The sequence below is a fragment of the Myotis yumanensis genome, unplaced genomic scaffold, assembly GCF_028538775.1.
Source record: "Myotis yumanensis isolate MYYU_CA2020_CCGP unplaced genomic scaffold, mMyoYum1.0.hap1 SCAF_1, whole genome shotgun sequence".
Classification (NCBI taxonomy): domain Eukaryota; kingdom Metazoa; phylum Chordata; class Mammalia; order Chiroptera; family Vespertilionidae; genus Myotis; species Myotis yumanensis.
In genome coordinates this window covers 228,266,826-228,290,350 of record NW_027223752.1, presented here as the reverse complement: position 1 = coordinate 228,290,350, position 23,525 = coordinate 228,266,826, and the positions used below count along the sequence as shown (strand labels likewise).

Below are 23,525 nucleotides of genomic sequence, written 5' to 3'. Positions count from 1 at the left end.
GAAATTAATTAGAAGGTGGCCAGCGGGGTGGGACTGGGCCAGACAGGCTGGACATGCCCTGGAGCCAACCTCCCACTGGCTGCACCTGGGGTGGTGCTGTGGCTTGAAGGGCATCTGCAGAGTGAGCGGGGGTCCCTCCGGCAGGCGGGGTCCCTTGGCCTGGTTGGTGGGAATCAGGCCAAAACCAGCTCTCTGACATCCCCCAAGGGGTCTTGGAGTGCAAGAGGGCACTCTGCAAAGTTGCTGTTGTACAGGGTGTGGGACTCAAATGCAAGTGTGCAGTAAACCAGATTCGGGGCCAACAGTGCCCCAGCAATGACATAACCCACAGCCAAAGCTGGAATTGCATGACTCCTTGAGGAATTGGGCTCCCTCCTCTCTGGTTTTGGGGTCATCATCTGAGAACCACCGTTGACAAGTCACTGCAGCTTGGCAGCTCCTGTGTTGAGCGTCTGCCCCCTGGTGGTCAGTGCACATCATAGCTACCAGTTGGATGGACACTTAACATAATAGCTTTTTATATATATATAGACTAGAGGCCCAAGGCACGACATTTGTGCAAGGGCCTTGGCCCCGGCCCATGCCCACCACTGCCACGGCCGGGGGCCTCTGCCGCAGCCCCCGCCTGCTGCAGCTTTTTTGGGAAGGAAGGACGTCCGGTAGGACATCTGGTCTAATTAGCATATTACACTTTTATTATTATAGATGTCTATACCATTTAGCCAAGCAGTCCTTGGACAGAGCCTCTGAATTAGAAAAATGAGTTTTTCTTCTTTCTGCAGAAAGCAGTCTGTTACCCTCTATATTATATTCATAATAATGTTAACTCCACAGGTTTAGATCTGGAGTAGATCACCTATAATTGCAAACACTTCCTCCACACTCACAATGCAAGTGTTTTTCAGGATATTGTCCCAGGGTCCCTACTCTATTCCTCTACCCCATTTGTCTTTCCTCCACTATTGCTTTTCCATAATCTAATTAAAATATATATATTTTTTTAATCTTCACCTGAGGATATGTTTTTATTGATTTGAGAGAGAGAGGAGTGTTGGGGGGGAACATTGATGTGAGAGAGAAACATTAATTGGTAGTCTACCTCAGTGGTTGGCAAACTGTGGCTTGCGAGCCACATGCAGCTTTTTGGCCCCTTGAGTGTGGCTCTTCCACAAAATACCACGTGTGGGGGCACACGTACAGTGTAATTGAAACTTCGTGGCCCATGCACAGAAATCAGTATTTTGTGGAAGAGCCACACTCAAGGGGCCAAGCCGCATATGGCTCGCCAGCTGCAGTTTGCCGACCACTGGTCTACCTTATGCTCCCTGACAGGGGATTGAATCCGCAACCTAGGTATATGCCCTGACCAAAAATCAAACCCACAACCTTTTGGTGCATGGGATGATGCTCCAATCAACCAAGTCACCAAGCCAAGGCTATTTTTTTCCTTTTTTATTTAATTTATTCAGGTGATATCGGTTAATAAAAGTATATAGGCTTCAGGTGTACAATTGTAAAACACATCATTTGTATATTGTATTGTGTGTTCACCACCCCGAGTCAAGTTTCTTATCATCACCATTTATCCCCCCTACACCCTCTTCTGCCTGCCCCCCTCTTACCCTCCCCATTTTGGCAGTTATATTTTAACTGTGAATCTGATCCTACTACTCCACTGGTAGCTCCTTCCGCCCTTAAGCAAATGCCTTGGGTCCTTAAGATAGTGGTTATTCATCTCTAGTGTGCATTTTTCTAATTTCTCTTGAGTCGTCTCTCACCCATCTCCCCCTTACTCCACTGCAGCCATACTGGATTTCTTTCAACTTAAAGACTTCATTTCATTTCTACCTACAGACTTTCTCTCCTGGGGGATTCCTACTACATGGAATTCCTTTTTTCCATTCTAGCCTTCCTAACTCTTACTTCTCCTTCTAATTAAATATTATTTCTTTAGAGAGAACCATCTGGAAAGGTTTCATTTCCCCTGACATCGTCTCTAATGACAGTCATCAACTTCATTGTGTAATAATCATGAAAATAATTGGTTTTAATATCAAGAGGCCAGTTGTATTTAAATACCTCAGGGCCCTAGCTGGTTTGGCTCAGTGGATAGAGTGTTGGCCTGCAGACTGAAGGGTTCCAGGTTCAATTCTGGTCAAGGGCACATGCTAGCATTGTGAGCTCCATCCCAGTAAGGGGTGTGCAGGAGGCAGCCAATCAATGATTCTCTCTCATCATTGATGTTTCTATCTCTCCCTGTCCCTTTCTCCCTGAAATCAATAAAAATATCAAAAAACAGTTTTAAAAGACCTCAAGATAAGAGAGACTTGTCTTAGTGATTGCTGCGTGCCAACAAATTGCCTACTGTCTCAGCACATAGTCTGTGCTCAAGAAGTGTGTTGAATTAATAAATGAGAATAAGAGAATTGGAATTAGAAGTCTTGGTTAGAGTCCATTTCCACTTACTGTGACCTTGAGAAGATCAATTAAGCTCACTGATCCCCAATTTCCTAATCTTTTAAAAGGGTATTATCACCAACCACAACTAGGATATTTAAAGAGCCAGATTATATATATGGTCAGCCAAAGATATTATAAATTATAAAAGGTTTATAAAAATTACTATGTTTGATTGAGTCATAAAGTTCCTTAAGATATATAACCAATACTTCCTTGGTAATTGCTATAGCTAAAAGCTTACATATTATCCCATATAATTCTTATTTATACATTTTCCTAGGAGGTCCATATTATTATTAACTCACTTAGCAGGAAGGACAATGGATTCACAAAGTAATGTGATGAAACTGGGATTCACCTTCAGGCAGTCTCACTCCAAGACCTGAATGTGACTACCAGACAAGTCTGTTGGCCATTACTGTATATTTCACCTCTATTTCTCAGAAGAAGAGAGTTTAGCTTTCATGGGAGATAAATTATATCTCTTTCCAGAAATCCAGTTGCTGATGCTAATAAAACAGGTGATTTTCCACTCAAATAATTAAGAGGCTTCCAACACTTTCAGAACACCTGCCTCATCACCGTGACCATTTGTTAAACAGCCAATGTGTGCAGGATAAACACCTCGCAGTTATCAATCTTAAACTCCTTATAGCCCTCATGACACTAGGTGTTAGTAGAGCTGGATTTCTTTCTGGAGGCTCTAGTGATGAACCTGTTTGTCTTTCCAGCTACAGGAGGCCACCCACATTCCGTGGCCGGTGGTTCCCTGCATCCATCTTCAAAGCAACAAGTTTGCATCTCCCTGACCATTGGTGACACGTTCATTAGTGGCATCCCTCTGGCTACAACTAGGAAAGGATCTCCACCTTTAATTACCCAGTAAGTATTGGCTGTACATCTCAAGTGCTTAAATTGTGCCTGTTCTATAATCCAGGATACTCTTCTCATATTAAGATCCTTAAACGCATCTGCAAAATTCCTATCTCCATATAAAGTAACAGCCACATTAAGTAGCAGCCACAGGTTCCAGAGATTAAAACATAAACATTTGGAGCAGCCTATTGTTCTATCTACTACAAAGTAATAGATCTACTAGAGGCTCACTCCCCCTCACCTCCTAAAACTCTCTGGGAAGTGGAGCAATACTCAGTACCTCTTAAAGAGCAAGGACTGAATGGAACCACCAAAACAGAGGAGAGGGGGCCTAGGAATTAGGAAGAGAGAAAAGACAGGACCAACCTGTACCCCAGATCCAGGCCTCAGTAACACTATACTCAGCTAGAAGCCAGGGCATCCCAACAATATTTCAAGATAGTGTGTTTACACTTGTACAGTTAGTGAATTTATTTTTATTATTTCCATGTTGAATATTCAACTCACATGACTCTGTTTCTAACTAATATAGCAAAAATATTAGTCTTCCATATAAATTTGGAAAATAGCTGTGAAGAGTAGAAAGAATAAAGGCTTTGAGGTCCATGGACTTAAATCTGAAATCTCTGACACTTGCTGTGTGACCTCAAGCAGGTTGCTTAACCTTTCTGACCTTCAATCCCTGTATCTGTAGAATTCTGCTTACAGGATGTGGAGGTGAGGCTTTAACTCAGTTATACATGTACATTCTAACACAGGCCCTAATCTTATTTGGGCAAAATAAACATCAAGCCCTCTCCAATGTAGGTTGCAAGTCTAATAAACAGTATAATCATAGCAAGAATATGGTCTTCAGTTTTGGATTATTTTCTTACTTGTCCCCTAAGCCCCTGGAAAAATGCATAGTCCAGAGCAGACATCAAATACATATTAGTTGAACCATATTAAAGTTTTCCCTTTGGATCCAGAGAAAAATACCTTTAGATCAGTAATGAATTATACAGTCATGTTGGCATAGGAAAGCCAAATTCCCTGAAACAGCCTCTAGAGGCCTTGGGCTAGTCTTGGGGGCCTTCCTGATACTCATACACAGACTGAAACTTACATCTAAGCCAGGGTGCTTTATTAACATGCAAAATAGATTAAACTAAATTAAACAGCCCAATTCATCACATCCAGGATAAATATATTCTCAATAAGAGTTCAAGGGACAACCAAATGAAGGCTTTCTAGAAACTTTGACACTGTTTTAATCACAAAATATTCTGTAGTCAAAGAACAAGCCACCACTTCCCCCAGTGTTAAAGGAACATATAAAGTAGGAAAGAAGAATTTAGGGAAACAAGTCAATATTTCAGAGGCCTGTGGGTGTCTTCCAGTTGTGATAAATTATAAACCTAAAACAAAGTGAGTCTAATTGTATGGTTCTTGTAGAAATAGTAACTATCCTATATAATGAAAGGCTAATATGCAAATCTTCCAAATGGCGGAACGACTGGTTGTTATGACGCTCACTGGCCACCATGGGGCAGACGCTCAACGCAGGGAGCTGCCCCCTAGTGGTCAGTGAACTCCCGCTCAGCCAGAAGCCGGGCTCATGGCTGGCGAGTGCAGCAAAGGTGGTGGGAGCCTCTTTTGCCTCTGCAGCAGCACTAAGGATGTCCAACTGCCGGCTTAGGCCCGCTCCTCACAGGCCTAAACCATCAGTCGGACATCTCCCGAGGGCTCCCAGACTGCGAGAGGGTGCAGGCCAGGCTGAGGGGGACCCCCTCCGCCCCCCAGAGTGCATGATTTGCATGTACCAGGCCTCTGGTTTGGGATAATCTCCCCCCAATTAAGCTAAAGGTTATAAATCCATACCATACTTCTTAAACACTTATCCCCACCCTCTTCTCAGAAAATTACATTTCCTTTTGCTTCACAGCAAATAGAGCCTGTCAAGCATGAAGTCCTTCTCAAACCCAACTTCCTAGTGTCTCAAGGAAGAGCCTTGCTGGCTCATACTCCTTCCCAAGCCACACCCATCTATTGTCCATTTATTCATTTAGTCAATAAATATTGAGGCACTGTGGATACAAATATAAACAAAACACATCCCTGGCCCAGAACGACTCAGTCTCTTAAGCAAGCAGACATAGAAATAAAATATTGCACAAATAACAATCAGCTCTTAGGAAGAGTAGGCTATGTATATCCGAATGCAGCTAGACCTCCAAGATATAATGTTTTTTTTAAATATATTTTTATTGATTTCAGAGAGGAACGGAGAGGCAGAAAGAGATAGAAACATCAATGACAGAGAATCATTGATTGTCTCTCTCTTAAACGTCCCCTACTGGGGAATGAGCCCACAACCTGGGCATGTGCCCTTGACCAGAATCAAACCTGGGACCCTCCAGTCCACAGGCCAATGCTCCATCCACTGAGCCAAACCTGAGCCATGGCGACATGATGTTTTTTAAAAATTGCATTTGTGTAAATTCAAAAACACACACATTGCTATGGTCTGAATGTCTGCGTTCTCCCAAAATTCAAATGTTAACCTAAATTCATAACCCCCAAAGATGATGGTGTTAGTAGGTGGGGCCTTTGAGGGCGGAATCCTCATGAATGGCATTAGTACCCTTATTAAAGAGGCCCCAGAGAGCTCCCTAGCCCCTTCCACCATGTGAAGATATGAGAAATCTGTGACCTGGAAGGGGGCCCTCACCTGGCCATGCTGCCACCCTAATCTCAGACTTCCAGTCTCCAGAACTGTGAGTAATATTCTTGTGGCTCAAAAGAACTCAGGCACACATGAAACATATGACACACTGTGCAGGCATACTAAGTGCAGATAAAAGGACATTAAAGCGAATGGGAAGGAAACACACCAAATTCATGGTAGTCTAGGTAAAGCAGGGGAAAGGGGATAAGAAAGGGACCATGGAAGATGGCAAATGCATGTCAACTTTATTGTTAATATTTTATTGCTTTTATGTAAAGGAGCCTGGCAGCAAATATTCTGTAAAATTGTTCACTATTCATTTTGGGTAAGAAATCCTCAGGTGATCATCATTCTATAAAATGTTCTGTATTTTTATAAGTAGTTAAGACATAAATAGAACATTTCATTGCAGCACAGTGAGGGCTCTCCAAGGTGTAATAGTGATAGAAGAATGATTCTCTCTATTGTGTTTTTAGCCTATTGCTCTCCACTGCCCAGCCACTGCCCTTCCAAGGTCAATGCCTACAAACATGTCCACATTTCTCCTGTTCAATAAAATGGATCTTCCAGCACTTATTCCTTCAAGCAACTGCTCCATCTACCTCCTGTCCTTCAGAGGTAAATTTCTCCGAAGAGATGCCCACATTTGCTCTCCTTCATTTCCTTACTCACACCCAAACTTCTGCAATCTGGCTTCTGCTCCACTGAAATTGCTTCAACCCAACTCTTTCTGCTCTCTTACTTTACCATGCAAAGCACTTAAAATAATTGACCAAGCACTGGAATAGCTTCCTTCTCTGGCATCCACAGTACTACTCTTGGCTGTCATTCCTTTTGTTCCTTTTATGATTCATCTCTGACTCCTTTGCTGGTACCTACTCCCTGGTACAGCCACTTAATTTTAACCAGCTTCTTACTATTCCATTCTGAGCTCTGTTCTCTCCCTAAGTGACCCCCCTCTCTTCTCGAGGTTTTATCTGCAGTCCATTGGCTCCTAAATCTGTATCTCTAACCCCTTCTGAGATCTAGGTACATATCTTCAGCTGCAAGCTGGCTTTCTCTTACATTCTCTAGAAATATCTCAATCTCAGTAAATCCCAAAGCAGCTATATCCTCAAGATTTCTCAATGAAGCCTGGCCTGAGCATAGGTGAGCATCGACCTATGAACCAAGTGGCCATGGTTCAATTCCTGGTCAGGGCACATGCCAGGATTGTGGGTTTGATCCCTAGTAGGGGGCATGCAGGAAGCAGCCTTTCAATTCTCTCTCATCATTGATGTTTCTGTCTCTCTCTAACTTTCCCTTCCTCTCTGAAATATATATATTACAGCTAAACACATGGACATCTTCTCAACTTTTGCTTTTCTTATCCTCATTCCAATGCTTGTTAATGCACTGATTATACCTGCTACACCTCTCAAATCTACCACCCCTCTTCTGCCTGCCACACTGCTTTCATTCAGGTCTCCTGCCTACATTGTCTGTACTACTTTTCCAACTAGTGCCCTTGACTTCTACAAAGCTACCTTCATTGTTTCCTTCTACAACACAATTATCGTCATCTCCTTGATTAACACCCTTCAATAGCTCCCAGTGCTTGCAGGTTTAATTTAAACCCTCAGTCATAAATGCATGGGTCGGTCTGAAATGATCTATCACCATCTACCCTTCCAGCCTCAATCTGAATACATTTTCTTCCGTTTCCAATACATAGGCCATGTGGACTTTCTCACCATTCCCTGAATGTGGCTTGAATTCTCACACAAATCGAGCTTTGGCACAGGATGTTCTTATTTACTTAGGAATCCCTTTCCCCTACGGATGAACCTCAAGACCTATTTGAGATGCCCTTTTCCTCTGCAAGGCTTCCTTTACTTCCCTAGGCAGGTGGTTATTGTCGCACCTTTGTTCCCAACAGGACTTTTATCACTTGAGTCAAGAGTTACTTATCCTAGTGTTTCTCTCTCCCAATGAAAAAGCAACATGTAGGGGCTTGGTTTTTGTGATAGTTTATTCATTCAATAAATATTGGAAATCCTACTATTGGCAGGCCCTGTTCAAGGCCCATGGGACATACAGCAAACAAAGCCAATATCTACACACAAGGAGTCTAAATTCCAGAGGATTCAATTGCAATCAGTAAACCTGAAGCATGATATGAAGATGTTTGCTTACATCATTAGAAAGGCTATAATGAAATCAGTGTTAACACATATTACTACTGTGGGGATTTTGATGTCATCACTCGCTCAACATCTCCAACTAGATTTTACCTTTCACTTCTTTGCAACCCCACCAACCTCAGGCACACAAATGTGCATGTAACCTGGGATCTTTTAAAGGTTTCTGCTCAGCATTTTTTGATATAAACTATCACTTCCTGCAAGGCCTGTAGAAAATTTTCCACTAGAGGTTACCCACTGTAGATGGGTAGATAATCTTGGCTCAGGTCCCCCACAAATCAGCAGGTGTCAGACCCACACTGCATGGAGTCATGAAATAGAAATAACAGATGCCCTCTCTGTGGTTGACTCAGAAAATGCCCATATGTTAATGGCAGTAACCTATAGACCTGTTTTAATTTACTGGGCACAAGCTCATGTGTGTCTCATGAAGTCTTTGGATACTTGTAGACAGAGAGGTGGCAGCTTCTCTGGAATTGGTACCTTCATCATGCATGAAACAGAAAAACTCAGAAAGAGGACAGAGTATGGCAGAAACAAATCAGGACGATGCAGATTCTGACCATGGCCAGAAGACGAGATGTGGCTATTTGGTTATGGCATTCCCTGCTTAAAACCTCCTATCACTTCTCATTGCCCTTGAGATAAAGTGTAAATACTTAATAATAATAAAATTCCAACACTCGACAATCTGTCATTTATCTATCTTTTCAGATTTCTCTCTCCTTTGGGCTCTCTTCAGTATTCAAGTATGTTCCCTACTCTGTCATTGTCTTATCTCTCAGTGTCAATCATATGTCAACTTAATTCCTACTTCCTTTAGGAATTAGTTTCTAACCCCTAAGTCACATTAACATTTCCCATATGTTCCTATAGCATCCTTTGCTCAGTGCTCTGAAATTCTCAGCATGCTGCTATTGCACTGTGGAAGGTATTTCTTCCTTGCTAGCCATCTGTGAGGACAGAGGGGGAGATATTTGCATCCCCCATGCACCCAGCACAATGTTTGATTTATAAAATGTGCTAAATAAATGAATTGATTGGAGCAAAGTTAAGTTGAAATGTGTCCTGAGACACAGAGAGTGAGAGAGAACATTTCTTTGAGCTCCCTAAGTGCTTGCCCATTGCATTTCATGGTGGCAGAATTATGAGGCTTACCTAATAGTTATGACAATATCCGATTGCTTTATTATCAGGTCGTTTAAAAGCACTTCATTATCCATTGGTCAACAAATATTTGATTGCCCCTTTAGGTCCTGGCAGTGTGCACAGTCTCTTTACTCCAGGTTGGCAGATACCAAACAATTAATTAAAACTGTATTCATTAAGAAACAGTATTAACAGAGTTCATGACTTATTCTGGCAGGATGGAACATGGCTGGAGTTCTTGGCTTGCAATAATGCTATATATTTTCAGTTAGTTAGTTTCAACAAGATTGTCTGTGCCCAATGTCTATAGGATGGGTTGGAGAAACGAATGTAGGATGAAGAAGTGGGGGAGGAGAAGGTGGGCAGCTATGAAAGTGGAATCCTCTCTGAATGAAAATCATGTATGTGCATGTGACAACATCCTTCAAAAGCGCCCCGTGCAACACCCTTTCAATGCCCCATCTGCCCATACACTCTTACCCACATTAACCACCCCATCAGCTCTTCAACTCAGGCGCAGGGAGGCGCTGCAGGTTACTTCATTGTTATTCTAACCCCTCAAGTATTAATGGTTCTTCTCCCAACCCACAAGGCTGGGTATCAAGGCTTTCTCCCATGCAGGATCCAAGTGATTGAGCACTGGGTTAGGCTATTCATTTACTTTGGATGTGATGCAGATATCCAGGTCGTTTTCCCTTTAACCCACTAACCACCAAAGTGGGCATTAGCACTCTCTCTGCTGAGCTGAGCCCCACCCTCCCAGAACAAGATCAGGCCTGCCCAGAATGCCACTCTTTTTATTATTATTATTATTTTTTGTTGTTGTTGAAAGTATTACATAAGTCCCCCTTTTCCCCTCATTGACCTCCTCCAGCCTGCCCCCGCACCCCACCCCAGGCCTTCACCACCCTATTGTCTATGTCCATGGGCTATGGATATGTGCATGTAAGTTCTTTGGTTGATTACAGACTGCCATCTTCAGTCTTCCCCACCCCACCCTGTACAGGCAGGAGAATGGGCAAGTGCCTAAACCCCTTTATGCCTCAATTTACTAGTATTTATCAATAAATAACTATCTAGTGGCCCTCTTACCAGGTACTCCTCTAGTACACCAAATATAATGTTGAATTCCATTTTTCTGACCTTACACACATACAGCCAGACATATAATTTCCTTCTTCTGTATTCTGGATAATAACTTCCCATCACCAGGAGCAAAGGCCTTCACTTGGTCACCAAAGTTTGAGGGCAGAGGCTGTTTCATAGCACTTACCTGACTCTGCTCCTCCTTGATCTCCCACTTAGCTCCACACTCATCTTCAATCAGTACAAAGGCCATCCACAATGCACTCTCTGTGCCTGAGCTGTTTTCTTCCCCATGGGCATTCTCTAGCCTGGCCACACCCACCTAGACAGGTGCAGTGTCTTCTCAGCCACCCTCTGCACCTAAACACCCCCCACCCCATCACATCTTTCCTTTGCAGCAGGATAAGGCAGTCTTCCTATGGGTCACTGTGACTATGCCATCATCTGTCTCAGAAATCTTAAATTCTTGCCCACATTCAAATTCAAATCCACATTCCTTAGCCTCTGCCCAGTTTTGTTTGTCAGCCTCAATACCTCTCAGGCAGCCATCTACTCTAGTCACACTGCTGTCCCCACAAATTCCTTCACACCACCTACTAAAATGCTGCCTCACTAACCCTCTAAATACAACTGGTGGCTCACAGCCCAGTTCCTCCACAGGGGCATCCCCAGTTGGTCGCCCTGGGTGGCTTCCTCTTCCCTTCAGTGTTAGAGGACAAGAGTTACCCCTTCCAGGGGCAAATGCCCTTCTTCACAACTCTCTCCCTCCATCACCCCCAGTAGCTCCCCTGCTCACCATCCTCCTGACTTCCCGTCCTCAGAATTAAAGTACTTTTTCTCAACTCCCCCCAAAATAATAGAAATAACCACAATTTACATTTATCAGGCCCTATCTATTAGGTACGGTACTGAACACTTTATATACATACATTAGTTTGGTTAATCATTAATATCATCTGTGAAAATGAGACCTCTTTTTTGATTTACCATTCAGCACACAATGAGTAAATTTTAAAAGGATAGTAAATAAACAGAAAATAAAGATATGTGTGTATGAATAGTATATAATATATACACGAATAGTATTCTAACATACATAAATATTATAGGATAGTAGCATGGTATATATATTTTTTTTTCTTTGAGGAAGTATATGAAATCTATCAAGGAGAGTAAAGTAAGATAAGGGACAGAGACAAAAGTGGGATTTATATTAGATAAAGTCATCAGAGATGTACTGTTGTAACAGAGACCTGAATAAAGAGGGAAGTAAGCCAATGGGCAAGAATTCTACAGGCAAAGAGCATTCATAAAGAAACTAAGCTAAAGAGAGTTCACGTGGCTTAGTCACACAGTAGTAAACACAATATCTGAACCCTAATTCTGACTCCAGCATCTATCCTGAGGCTCCAATCTTCATTCACGAATAATGTTCTGTAGCACTTCACTCTGTTAACCAGCTCTGGCTTTTGAAACTTTTATTCCCCCGTACTTGACGCACATGATCACCATGGGCCAGGCACCAATCTCAATACCATTCTCCTCTCAGATTTCTTCCCCCATCATCACATGTTTCCCTGGTTTTACACCCAGTTCCCACCAGCAGCTACTGAGTTCTTCCATCAAGAACATATACCAGGATCCAATGAAGGAATTTAGCAGGTGCCTTTGAATGTGAGGTAAGCTAACATGCTCCACTTAATCAATACATAATTCAAGTCAAGTACAATTCTGGGGTGGAGAAGTCAAATATTATTTAAAACCTTAAATCCTATACCCTAAACAATAAACATGCCTTTTTATATTCTGAAATAATTGCTAGCAGTATCTCTCCTATAGTAGGTAATTGATTAATGTGATTTGAATTGATAACTATTGAATAATGTCCTCAAAACTATTTCTAAAACTACCAGAACACAGGTTACATTAAAATTGAATGTATAATTGTCACTGCTTGAGATCTGAAATTCTATTCTAATGTTATTTATGAAAAGCTACAACCTCATATTCAGGGATCCAAGGATAAAGATAATTATTTTAAGTTGCAATGTATATAACACATTATTTCACAGTTCAATCTTCCCACTGTAATGTTTGTAGATTTTGCATCATCAGTATTTATCCTAACAGATTAATAATAATTCTGAAGGTATTTTTAATGACTAACTTTCATTTGGAATCTACATCTATAAATTTAACCTAAGTAGGAGGGTTTATAGGACTTTGCTATAAATCTGGTACTTAAATCACATCAGAATAACCAGTATTTATTACCTTCCAGTTTTGCTAGCTTAGATGTGTTGCCTTTTTAAAAACTATCTTACAATGACACCAACAAATAATTGGCTTATCCTATAAACATAGGGTGGGAACATTGATTCAGTCTATGTCCCTGCATATTGCTGTATTTTACAATTTCCACCTTCCTTTTTCCCATGTTTCTCAGTGTCTGGTTCGGAACTCTCATTGTTTTATTCTCGCTGCCCAAGATCTTTCTCCCCTCAACCTACACATTAATGCACCTGTGTTTCAGGGCCTGTGCCAGCTCCCTCCGAGGTCACAACTTCAGCAGGAAACTGATGAAACCGGACCACGAGAGGAAAGGGAATGGGGAACAGATTGCAGTAATACTGTGCCTCTCAGTAGGAAGAGAGTCAGCCTCAAATTAAAAGGAGTTTGGGAGAACAGATGACATGGGATGTGATTTAAGGATTCTTGGGAAAGATGTGAGAAAGGTTTAGGTGAATCTAATTTTCACAAGTGGCCCCAATATTAGATCAGGTATAATACTATTCCCAGGATAAATGATTGATTCTACAAAATTAAAATTAAAAATTAGAGTAATACTCGATTTCATTTTACAAACCCTACACTAATTGTAAATGCCTTTACCTTTACTGGTACATTGATCCAACTGACATTAAGAGAACTGGGCACTTTCAATTCTTTAAGACTAGCTTTAAACAGAAATTGTTACTCATGTTGTACTCTCCAAGATTGAAAATCATATTTGTTTTATGAAAAACGTTCCTGTATTCATAGACTGCTAGGATCATATGTTTTAAATATCTTTAAAGTGGCTTTAGATAATGTCACAATGTCTCTAAGCGGGTGACAGATAAACACATATTACAGATGGAAAAATGGAGAGAAGGCAAGAAGAACAAATACAGAATTTCAAGAGACCCCAAAGAAAGAAAGGTAAAGTTCAATATCATTGTATTTGCTTGGATAAGAATGGCACTGAAAGTAATTTTGCCTTTCAACATCCATCTCACCTTATCCTTACCTCTGTATGACAGTGAATGTTTTATAATATACATGTTGAGTTATTTCTTTTCTCCTCTACTCTATATAAATACATCAAGCCCTCAAAAAATGCCATTTCCTTTAATGCTAATTTATAATAACATCGGTAGTAGAAAAAATGAACGGATTCCCCAGCAGGGCCACTATCCGTGAAGTTTGTATGTTCTCCCCACGTCTGCCTGGGTTTTCTCCAGGTCCTCCGGTTTCCTCCCACATCATGAATATGTGCATGTGGGATGAATGGGTGTGTCTAACTGTCCCAGTCTGAGTGAGTGTGGGTGTGGGTGACTGGCCCTGTGACGGAAGGCCATGCTGTCCACCCTGGGCTACTGCCTTGCACCCTGCATTGCCAGATAGACTCCACCCACACGACCCTTAACTGGAATCGGCAGGTTGGAAAATCTTTATCTGACTTGCTTTTATTAATCTTTCTTAAATGGATATGCATATCTCACATTTACATCAATGTCTAATATTAAATGTGTTTTGGGCCCATATTAAGAGGTTGTGACCAGAAATATTCCTTAGAAATTTAACTCTTGTTTATATAAATTAGCCTATGGTAAAATTGATTTTGTTATATGTTGTTTTGCTTAAAATCATAGTTTCTAAAGACTTATTGACTTCAGTGAAGACTTCCTGTATCTGGTGCATCCTCAGTAAGTATCTATTGAATAAACAGTAAGAGCTCTGGAGGCAAACTCTCCATGTCACTCAACCTAGCACCAAGTAGTTTCTCTGGAAATATTTGCTAAGTGAATCTTATCATTACAGAATCCCTCCACCTACAAGTGGACACCATGGTGAACATTTTATAGAAGAAAGAGAAACAGCAGCATAATGCTAAATGGCTATTCTCCATGTCCTCAACTTTCTAAATTAAATAAATTTCCTCTAAATTAAACTTCTCTCCAAATTAAACTTTTTCTCACAAGTGGGTTTGACAGATCTATTTTTGAAATGTCTGTTTGCCATTTCTATAATATTGTTGGGTTGTGTGTGTATTTTTGGTCTTGCTTTCTTTATTTGTTTGTTTCTCATATGCATTGCAGACACAACAAGATGATGACCTGAGCATCAATTACTTTGCACAATGATGGGATGGGTTGGACCACAAGAGTGCATTCCCACCCTTAGGGTACCTAACCATAGTATAAAATATGAAAATATTATATGAAACACATCTCTGGAGCACTTACCATACATGAAATATGGCTAAAAGGTATGGGCTAGACCAGTGGTCGACAAACTCATTAGTCAACAGAACCAAATATCAACAGTACAACGATTGAAATTTCTTTTGAGAGCCAAATTTTTTAAACTTAAACTATATAGGTAGGTACATTGTTATTATCTTAATTGGGGTACTCCTAAGGCTTAGGAAGAGCCACACTCAAGGGGCCAAAGACCCGCATGTGGCTCGCGAACCGCAGTTTGCCGACCACGGGGCTATACTAACATTTTATAAGTTTTTTTCTTATGCTAGTCTAATGAAAATCATTAAATTACCAAAAGTTACAACCCCAAGTAATTCCCCTGGCAGAATATCCATTCTGAGATGCAGATTATTTTAATAGTTAAATGAGCTATTTTCACCCAATTTTATTATGAAATTCATGAAGACATTTGGAATTCATGTCTTCTCTTTAACAAAAAACGTATTTGGGGACATTCGGGGGGACACCTTAGCATCTGTAAACACAATGTGCAGATGGTATTAAATGAAGATGAGGGTGGGAGGGACAGAGAGAGAGAGGGAGAGAGAGAGGGGGGAAGAGAGAGAGGAGAAGGTAGCAAGCATAGTCATTAGACTGCAGTAGTTACTATATCAGTCCAATCTGATTTTGATTCCCATTTGGGCTGCAGATAATGTCATTTCATAAATAAACTGTTTTACTCAAAGGATCCTTCAAAATATTAAGAAGTGTTGACATCTGGAGATGAAAGTCTATTTTTCCTCCAAAACCTTTTTAAAGTTAAAGGCCTATAAAAAATGTCAATTCAAATTCTGCAAAGGCTTTTTATTTACTATTCATGAGCAGATGCTGCCTGAATACACAGGGGGACATTTCCCTGAGCCCATCCAAATTTCAGGTAACCAAAAAGCTATAAACTGTTGTTGTGAAATGGAGCACTTACCATACATGAAATATGGCTAAAAGGTATGGGCTAGACCAGTGGTCGACAAACTCATTAGTCAACAGAACCAAATATCAACAGTACAACGATTGAAATTTCTTTTGAGAGCCAAATTTTTTAAACTTAAACTTTAAAATTTTTCCCTAAATAAGTAAGTGGGGTAGACTATGTAGGAGGGGGAACTTCCTAAAAGGTCAGTAATATATCCATAGGGTATTGAAACTGACAATGCATTTCCAATGGGAGAGCCATTCAACCACTCTGGCTGTGTTCATTCAGGAGGAAAAATCAGCCCTAAGATTGGGCATTAAGGCCAAATGCTCAATATCACAAATTGTATATCTATATCCCTGTTTAAATCATCCCTTAGATTGTCAGAGTGAATGGAGAATGTAATGTTTAAATATTGAGAGTCTTTTTGAGACTTTCTAATGCTATGTGCTAATGCATGCACGTAGAGCAGCCAATCGTGAAGAGACTGGGCCACAGTGGGGACAGTGATTGGGCTGAACCTCATCTCATGTCACCCCTGCCACGGTTTTTCCCTTCCCTCCTACATCCCTCCCAACTCAGCCTGACTCTGTCTGTGAAGTCTGATAGGAAAGAAAATGCCCCTAAGGAAATGGATGTGTATACATTGAGTGATGTCCTAGATTTTTAATGTTTCCATTCCTTTCCACAGCCACTGCTACAGTGAAAGGATTTACCACCAGGTGAAGATAATGATGAAGATGTACTAATGATAGGAGACAAGGTGGTGTGGCCATGTAGGCTCTGGGTTGAGAACTGTTAGGGAGCTCCACTCTCTGTAACATGAACTCAGACTAGTGTGAACAATCAACATCATGATGCAGAAGGAGTAGGCAACTAATCTTCCCACTCTTTTACTTGGAGGAAAATCAGGAGAGGTGACAATCGCTCACTTGGGGGAGATCCCTTGGACCATGCATCCTGGAAGTAATCGGTCTGAAAGGATGAGGGTGAATCATAGTTTCATTCCAAAGACTACTGACTATTGCTGTAAATACACAGAAAACACTGGGCACTTGCAAACTCTACCTAAAAGCATTGCAAACTCTCATAGTCATGCATGACAGATGCAATAGCAAGCTCAGTTCAGAGGAGCACTGGGTGTCCTATTACTTTACTCACTAACCTGGGTGGAAAAGACAGGGAACCAAAAAAGAATGTCACTTCTGGTACATGATTTAACAAGCCATCAAATAGGAATTGTAATTTGGGGTCTTGGATGGGTCTACCACTGGGCAGTTATTTAAATTTAATTAACTATGTTCTAAGCACCTACTATCTATTGAAGCATTTTGCCAGTCAATAGGATGGGGTACAAAAATGAGTAATTCATGTATGGCACTTGCTGTCATGGAGTTACAACTTAAAAATGCAAATGAGACAAATATTCATAGCTTATTCTGCCTTGTCATTCAGATATAGGTCAAAATAAAAGGAAAATGGCCTATGAAAATTCTGAGCATAATTCTTTGGGGAGGAGGCAGGGAGAAATCAGTAAGGCTACATGAAAAAGACCTTGCACTTGAAATGAGTCTTTAAGGGTATGTTCGATATTGAACACTCAGCTATGTTCAGTGGGTAACTTTGGGGCAGGATGTTCATTCTAAGCAGTAGGCACAGCATAGGGTATGTCTGGGGACTAGGGAACAGTTTAGCAGGAAAAGGTACAGACCTAGAAGAGTCATGGAAGATAAGGGTGGGATGGAGGACTTTTGCCATACTGTGGGAGCCTTAACTACAAGCTAAGAAAATAGTATTTTTAGTTCTATAAGTAATGGGAAGGTATTAGTAATGTTTGCACTGGAGATCAATCTGACTCAACCAGATTTTAGTAAATTTATTTGATTTGAGTGAGGAGTGTCACTTCATGCAAATAGGAGATGACCAAGATGGCCTGGTAAGTGCTAAGCATATAACCTTGAGTAATACAATAGGAACTGGAGGAGGAGCTAGACATAAAAGCTAGAAGAGAATCTGTAAGGTGTGGTGACTGATTCCACATGGAAGAGGACAAATGACGAAGGTGGGAAGTACCCTGGGGAAAGAAACAATTTTGCTTTAATTTTTAACTGCATGCCTCAAGAATAACAGTACCATTAGCCCAATTTGGACAATAGAGTGTTCTTAAAAGAGACGGCATGCCTTTTCTGACATCCCGACTCTGAGTCGCTGATAAAACTTGCTGATGTGTCTGACGGATAGGGCATGGAAATGCCCATCTGGTATTTTGGAAAAGGCCTGGGCCAGAGCTCCAGACTCAAGAGACCTCAGCATCAAGGTAACGTGCATCAAAACTACAGCTTGGTTAGAGAGGAGTTCAGAAAGAGAAGGAAAATAAGACAGAACTTGGTAAAAAGTTGCACAAACTAGACCAAGAAAGAAAGAAGGGTCAGGAGAAGAGACCTGAGATGAATAGGAGGAAATAGAATAAGCCAGTCACAGAATACAAGTGAGGCGATTTCACTCATTCAGCCAATATCTGTTGTTGAGCAAATGTTACGTGTCAGACTTGATCTAGATGTCGGGGATACAGTAGTGAGCAAAGCACAACAGCTCTGCTCTCAGAGTTCACAGTCTGCCAAGGAGTGTTGATTAACAGCATAAAGCATTGCGTGAGTTCAGGCAATGTGAATTGAGGAAAGAACATCAGGGCATTTAACCAAATAAAACATTTTTTTTAAAAAAGAAGTAGGTGAATCAAGGCCCAGGGGTGAATAAACTTGTAATGACAGGTGAAATTATATAACCTTAAAACAGTGCTAAGGATGGTGAAGGCCCATTGAACAAATTAAACACTCACTCTTCCTGCTCCAAGCTCCCCTCCAAAAACACACACACTTTAATCTGCTTGAAATAGTCCCTAAAAAGGGAGGCTAATCAGTAAGCAAGCATACTCTGCTATGAAATATTGAAAAGCAATATTATCCACATGTTCCAGAAAACCAGTGGGGATAAGGAAAGCAAATAAAAGGACCAAAAAAAAAAGAGCAAGAGGGACCATATAGTTTAAGGCCAGAAACATATCCTCAAAAGATTCAACCACTCTCTGGCCCACAATTCTGCTGAATATTTTATATCGCGTGGCTCATTAATTTCAAAACCACTCATAGCTTTATTTTTTGAAACTCTGCATTAGCACCCCCCTCCAAAAAAAGCAAACAAACAAACAAAAAACTATAGCAAGAAGAGAATTGCTGAATTTTAACACCTCATCCTATCATTTGTTTAGTACCTTCTCACATTAAACAACAAAAAGAGAGTAATGCCTTGTGCAATAAAAAACTTTTCCTGGGTTCAGAGTAAACAGACTTTTCACTACTACCCTTGTGGAGTTACTAGTTTCAGTTTGCCTTATCCTTAATAAACACAGAACATAAGCCGGGGCCACGAGACATCCATCAAACAACAATTCAATATTGAAGGGCTCTTTTGCTCTATTGTTGGTTCCCTAACACAGAAGCTTCCCAGGTGAAATCTGAAACTGGTCCCTTTACAAGGAGGGCAAGGAGAGACTGAGGAAAAGGACAGACCACCCAGACTGGCAGGCGGCAGGTTTGAGATGCAAGGGGACTTACTTAGGAGGCTCGTCTTGGGTGGCTACAAGACAAGTAGACCTCTGACCCCACCCACCAGAATCTTCCCTGGGTTCAGTCATGTGTACCATCCAAATGGACTCAACGGCTATTGCTCTCTCAAGGCTGTGCCCTTAAAAATGGTTCTGGCTGTGGGACTGTTGGGTGGAGCACACAGTTCCAATGACAGGGGAGGGGGTGATGGCAAACCAGCAGGCACATCCTTCAATGACCTCCTCTGACAACTACTGAGGCACACATCTCCCTCCCCACTCTTGCTTGTAGATGACATCACAGGGCATCTGCCATCCCTAACTTAGATGGCACAAATTAAGGACACCAATGACTAATTCTGTAGGTTTTTTCCTCTGACCTTATTTCTGATTCTCTTTCAAATATACTGTTGAATTATCATTTCCCTCTGTCTCTCCAATGGTAGCTGTCTTATGTTTGATTCTATTGCAGGGGAGCAAAATAATGGGAATAAACAATGTCACGAAAAATACATTCTGGGCAGGTTTGGGGGTTAATTTGGAAGCTGATGAGAGGCTGGGGAAAATTGAGCCTTGCAATTGGTAAGAAACCCTTTCTACTTGTATGTACTTATTTACAAGGTGTCCATCTTCTGTACCCTGTAGAATGTACAATGTTTCAACTACAGTGACTTAGAAGTGGTGTTGACCAGTTAGCATATTAAATGTATTACCTCTTGAAAAGAGAGCACTTTTTTTAAGCTATATTATTATAAAATTTTAGCAAGTCAACTCAACCCTGTGCCCATCTTTCCTCCATTTCTCCCTTTACTTTCCTTGTCTTGTGGTTTTCTCCTTTGTCTACCAACAAACCATTTTCATAGTATTTTGGCTTTAGAGTCAGGTCATAAAATACACATATGTTCAAGGGCACCCACATGGGCATGTGTACAACACATACATACACCCACTTATCCAGTTCCTAATTTCTGTTTCATCTTCATACAGTCCTCTCATTCTGATCCTCCAGCCAAATTTTGTTTAAATTCCAATGAAGTCATTTTATAAAATGCCATCAAAGAGAAAGATATTCAAGGCAAAACTATTTTGGTCATGATGGAAGTTATGGAAATGTTCCATTTATTTGAAAGCAAACAAAAGATCAAGAGTTATTGTTTTAAAGCAAGAACTGAAAATAGAGTACAAACTTTTATAAATGGCCCTCTTTTCTTATTATCCAGGCTTAGTAAAGACCACCCTATCTCTAAGAATAAATAACCAAAGTACTAAAGCATATGTTTGGTGAAAATAATATAGAGTACGTATTCGGGGATCATTCTCTAACGTTAACCTAGAAACAACAACAACAACAATAATAATAAGATGTTCCAAGCTACTTTTTTCATTATTCTTCTAATATGACAATGAATTCTAAAATCATGTGAATACAATTAAAGAAAAAGGTGTCAAATCAATTCAAGCCAGAAAACTCTTCACTTTGGGCCTCACCTCAGCCAAGATATAAATCAACATCTTGCCATTCTCCAAGCCAGAACGCATACTGATTCTAGAGATGTACTAAAAGTATTTTTAATGGGTCATGTTCCCCACATGAGATTTCATTTTTCTCATTTTATCTAACAACTAGAGGATATGGCCACCTGTGGCCTGTGAATGGACTGGACATGCTGATTCACTCTCCATCTGGCCAACTGAGGGCTGGGCCCTTCCGAAGAGCTGTTATCACCAAGCAGCTGAACAACGCAAGCCACCCCTTGTACCCCGACTTACGTTCCTGCAACCTCAGCTGATGTGAGTTTCCAATCTTTGCCTGGGACATGAGCGCAGTTCCTAAAAGGACAGCTAGCTCCTTACCCTATTCTTAATCAAAGGAACTGCAAAGACAGAGACCCTGAGAACTGAACAGCTACTCAGCCCTCTACACTTATGCCATTCTGGAAAAATCCAATCCCTTAAGAATTAGGAGCAGTCCTCATAAGCTCTATCCTGGACATACTTGGTTTACAATGAGTGGGGGCTATTGGCGTGAATGAAACCAGAACTAAACATCAGTACGCATCATATAGGGGTCTTTAAAGGTGGTGGTCATAAATTTCTTTTCCAGGATCAAGGGTCAAGACTCTTCTCTTTAAAATTTGGCCCTCAAAGAGGAATAGTGTCCTCCCAGTTACAGCAACTTTAACTATGGGGGGGGGGGGGGAGGAAGTAACCTGTCCATTTCACAATGTCTGAATTAGAGTGATAGACGCAAATTTGTTGACGTGACTCCATTTCCCTGAACAATAAATATCCGGGTAGAATGTGGAAATACCCCTTCCCTTGCAACTTTGCATCCCTCACACCCAAATTTTTCATCCTGTAAATCCAAACTAGCTGCAGCCATGTGTGTGACCCCCTCGTTTTACGTAATCTGGGGAACATCCAGCCCTTGGTTACTCTCATGTCCCCTACAGCCACCTTCACTCTATTTATGGCTCTTCTAAAAAACTGCACACATCTGAGCCCCCTAACAACAAACTGATTCAACCCAAGGCACTCCGTTGGGGGACTAGGAGCCTGGTCCCCTGTGTTACTATGGGTCTCCCTGAACTCTTCAGAGAGCGCCCTGTCCCTGCTTTCACAGAGTGCATGAGACTCCGAAGGCCCAGCTCCCGGCACCTGAGCGCCCAGTACCTCCCCAAGGCTGAGCTGTGTGTCAATTATCTCCAGGTGCCACCGAGGACCATTTTCCCTGAACATTCCAAACTGTATCTGGCAATCCAACAAGACACGCGCTCCCTCTGAAGAATCTGACCTGGGAAGCATCCGCCTGTCTATTACCAGGGGCAGAAAACAGTTTTAATGAAACGTTTGGGGGCATCAAGGCGAGGAGGAGGGAGAGGATGGATCCTATTTCAGCTCATTTATCCCCAGGTGTTAGGGGACAGAGCTGTGTGGTCTGAAGTCACCTGCCAGATGCATAAACAACACGGGGGATTTTCAGAGAAGGCAAAAGTAGGCACAGGATGGCCGGGGACTTCGCCGCCGGCGACTTTCACACACACTTCAAACATCTCTTCTTCCTGGACCTGGACCATGCGTGCACCCCCTCGCCTGCGCACCCCCACTCCCTCTGCGCCCGCCTCCCCTTCCCAGTCCCGCCCAGGCCACTCTCTCATGCAGCAAAGGCGCAAAGCGTCCCCATCTGGGAAGGGGTCCTGGTCTCAGCTTGCCCGGGGAGGAGGGAGGAAGCGGGGCGCCGGTTCGCATGCTCAGCGCATCCTACCGCCTGTGGAGCACGCCTCCTCCAGCTGAGCAGAGATGCTCTCCACCCTCCGCACGTTCATCTTTGGGGACGTTGGGTGCAGGAGCGGGACTCGAGGGTCACCCGGCTCCGGGGCTTCTACCGACGGGTCTGGCACCGGAGCGCACTCGCTGCGCAGCCCAGGGGCGTCCGTGGCGCTGGAGCTAGAGCGGCGGCAGCGGCGGCGGCGGGCAGGGAGCGCAGAATGGGCTGCAGGTGCGGCAGCGGCCGGCGGGGGGCGTTGTGGGCGCTGCGCGGTGATGGGCGGCGGGGACGCGCGGGCGGGGGCTGGTGGCGGAGGGCTGCCGAGGCGGAAAGCGGACGCCGGCTCCCACAGCCCGAGAGCGAGGAGCCCCCTCCCCTCGCCACCCCTGCCACCTGCGACGGAGGCACCTGGATGATGGGGCTGGCGCGGTGGCTTTGGCGACGGAGCACTGAGACCCTAAAGAAGACTGAAGGCGACTTAGGGCCGAGCAGGGACCCCTCTGAGAGTTGCCAGCGGCGCCTCGAGGACCCCTACCTGCTGGGCACAGCGCCTGGCTCTGGAGGCGGGGAGGTCCCTGGCCCTGAGCCTCAGCAAAGAACGCCCCTGGGGACTCAAATTCCAACAACTGGTCTGAAATGTGGCTGCACAAAGTTGGGCTGCGTGCAGAGGACACCAGAAGGGAAGCGCAAGGAGATGCCCTTCTCTGGAACCGGGCAGGGCGCCAGGAACTCCTAGACAGGAAACTTTCCCAA

The 23,525-nt window shown here is 42.5% G+C and overlaps 1 protein-coding gene across 1 annotated transcript in view; it reads right to left on the bottom strand.

Annotated features, from left to right (window-relative positions):
- KCNIP4 (potassium voltage-gated channel interacting protein 4) overlaps window positions 1–22,949 on the bottom strand; it is a 948,564-nt gene extending 925,615 nt beyond the window's left edge. The window contains exon 1 of the mRNA XM_070398743.1: window positions 22,770–22,949. Coding sequence (XP_070254844.1) covers window positions 22,770–22,830 — 61 coding nt within the window. The 5' untranslated portion in view covers window positions 22,831–22,949. The remainder of the gene's footprint in view (window positions 1–22,769) is intronic.
- Window positions 22,950–23,525: the final 576 nt, after the last annotated feature.